The 2192-nt window shown below is 51.7% G+C and overlaps 1 protein-coding gene across 1 annotated transcript in view; it reads left to right on the forward strand.

The window, feature by feature from the left end:
- Positions 1-332: 332 nt before the first annotated feature.
- Ipo7 (importin 7) overlaps positions 333-2192 on the forward strand; it is an 80126-nt gene continuing 78266 nt past the window's right edge. The window contains exon 1 of the mRNA XM_023719322.1: positions 333-599. Coding sequence (XP_023575090.1) covers positions 516-599 — 84 coding nt within the window. The 5' untranslated portion in view covers positions 333-515. The remainder of the gene's footprint in view (positions 600-2192) is intronic.

The raw sequence follows: 2192 nt of genomic DNA on the forward strand, positions 1-2192 counted from the left end.
CTCGCCAGCCCTATTTTTTATTTTTGAGACAAGGTCTCGCTATGTAGTCCAGGTTGGCCTGGAACTCACATTTTACTAATATGATTCAAACTGGTTTTCAAAAAGTTTCCTTCAATTACACAGCTACTAGTAACAAACTGTATCATACATTGCATTAAATTCTTTAGGCTTGTTATAAGGAATTTTCGTAATTGATTGTCTTCGTTTTCTTGCCGTGGTGTTTCAGCGTTTTTCCATTTTGAGTAGCAAGATTGTGAGGGCCAGCCACGTGGGCTGCGAACAGCACCTGAGGACTACATCTCCCAAGATGCTCCGCGACCGTGCAGACAGGAAGTACCAGGAGCATCTCCCGCCTCCACGCCGAGGCGAAGAGGTTCTATCCGGGGCCTTGACGCTTCTCTTTCCTTTCGCGCCGGTAGTCGCTGCGGAGTGCGGCGGGTCCATGTGCGCAGTGACTGGCGCTATTCCTGGCCCAGTAGCACCCGTGCCCCGGGTTTGACCGAGTTCGCGCTGCGATGGACCCCAACACCATTATCGAGGCCCTGCGGGGCACCATGGACCCAGCCCTGCGCGAGGCCGCGGAGCGCCAGCTCAATGAAGTAAGAACGCTCCAGGTGGCTGCCACGGCGGGCGGGCGGGCGGGATGTAGCAGGCCGAGCCTTCCCGGCCTGGCGGAATCGCGGACCGGCCTCTCTAGAGGGCCCAGTTTGAGGGGTGGGGCGGAGACCTGACGGCGGCACCGCTGGGGCGCCTCAGTGTGGCGTGGCTGTGGTTGCTGCCGCCAAGGCTTCCTTTGCGTCGTGCCCCGAGCTGGGCCTCTGCCCCGGCCTGGGCGAGGCGGGCGAACGGGCTGGACACATGGCCGGCTCGGGTGGCCTGCTGGCCGCCCTTTGGCACCCTCCCAGCTGGTTCCTCGGGCCCTGGAAGGGACGAAACTCCCTGGGAAGTGAACCAGACGTTTCAGGGATCTGTTTTTCCGGCGCCAGCTCTGGAGGGGCTCCTGGGAACGCAGGCTGGTCCACGAGGCGTGCGCCTGTCAGCCCTGTCACTTCGCTGGGCTGATGAGTGGCCTGCCTGTCGGACACAACTTCCTCCTGGCCGGCGAGCGGCTGAGGAACGCACTCCGAAGCCAGCCTGCGCCTCCCCGGGAGGGGAGGGGTAGTGCGTGTTGCACTTGAGTGTGATTCCGGCTTTTCTACTGTCATAATGTCACAGCTGGGAGGCGGGGTGATGTAGTGGAAGGGGTCAGGTTAAGTGCACCGTCCTAGGTATAGCTGCACCACTGATTTCTTGAGTGACCTTGAGTAAGTTGCTTAACCTCTTGATCCTGAATTTTTTCCCATTCATAAAATTAGACCACGCGTGCCAAGCACCACATCATTTCAGGTACTGTTGCAGAGGAATGTATTTTTCTCGTTCATGGGGGAGTACTCTGCAAGTAATCACCATGTGATTATTTTGTTGTAGTTTTTCATCATTCATATGCAGTTAGTGTCACCTTGGGAAGAGCTGGTTTCTTTTGTGTATGAAGCAGTGAATTGAAGCAGATTCCCACTTTGAATCATTACTAAACTATGAAGTTATGGATCATGTATTTATTTTTGGGGGGTACCAGGGATTTAACTCAGGGCCTTGTGCTTGCCATGTTTTGTTTTGGACACATTTCACTGAATATTGTTTTACTGTGAAATACAACAGTAATGTATGTATATGCCTAGAAAAGCTTGAAGTTTAGGTTTAGTGATTTCTACCAAAGTAGCACATACTTACGTGCAGTTATTTTAAAAACAATGCTTCCATTTTGAAAAATCAGACTAACCATATTTCCTACAATTTTTTTTGGGGGGGTGAACTGGGGATTGAACTCAGACCCTTGCACTTGCCAGGGAAGCGCTTATTCCACTGAGCCATCTCCCTGGCCCTCCTACAAATTAATTTTTTAATTTTTATTTATTTATTTATTTATTTTGCGGAACTGGGGATTGAACTCAGGCCCTTGCGCTTGCCAGGGAAGCGCTTATTCCACTGAGCCATCTCCCCAGCGCCCCCTACAAATTTAGAATTTATTTATTCTGCAAGCAGGTATTGCTGGTGTAGTTGCATATATTAACATCTTAAAAGACAGGGATCAGGGGCCGGGGAGATGGCTCAGTAGGATAAGTGCTTGACTGGCAAATGCAAGGATCTGAGTT

Source organism: Octodon degus, unplaced genomic scaffold, assembly GCF_000260255.1.
Source record: "Octodon degus isolate 3935 unplaced genomic scaffold, OctDeg1.0 scaffold00067, whole genome shotgun sequence".
NCBI classification, from domain to species: Eukaryota; Metazoa; Chordata; class Mammalia; order Rodentia; family Octodontidae; genus Octodon; species Octodon degus.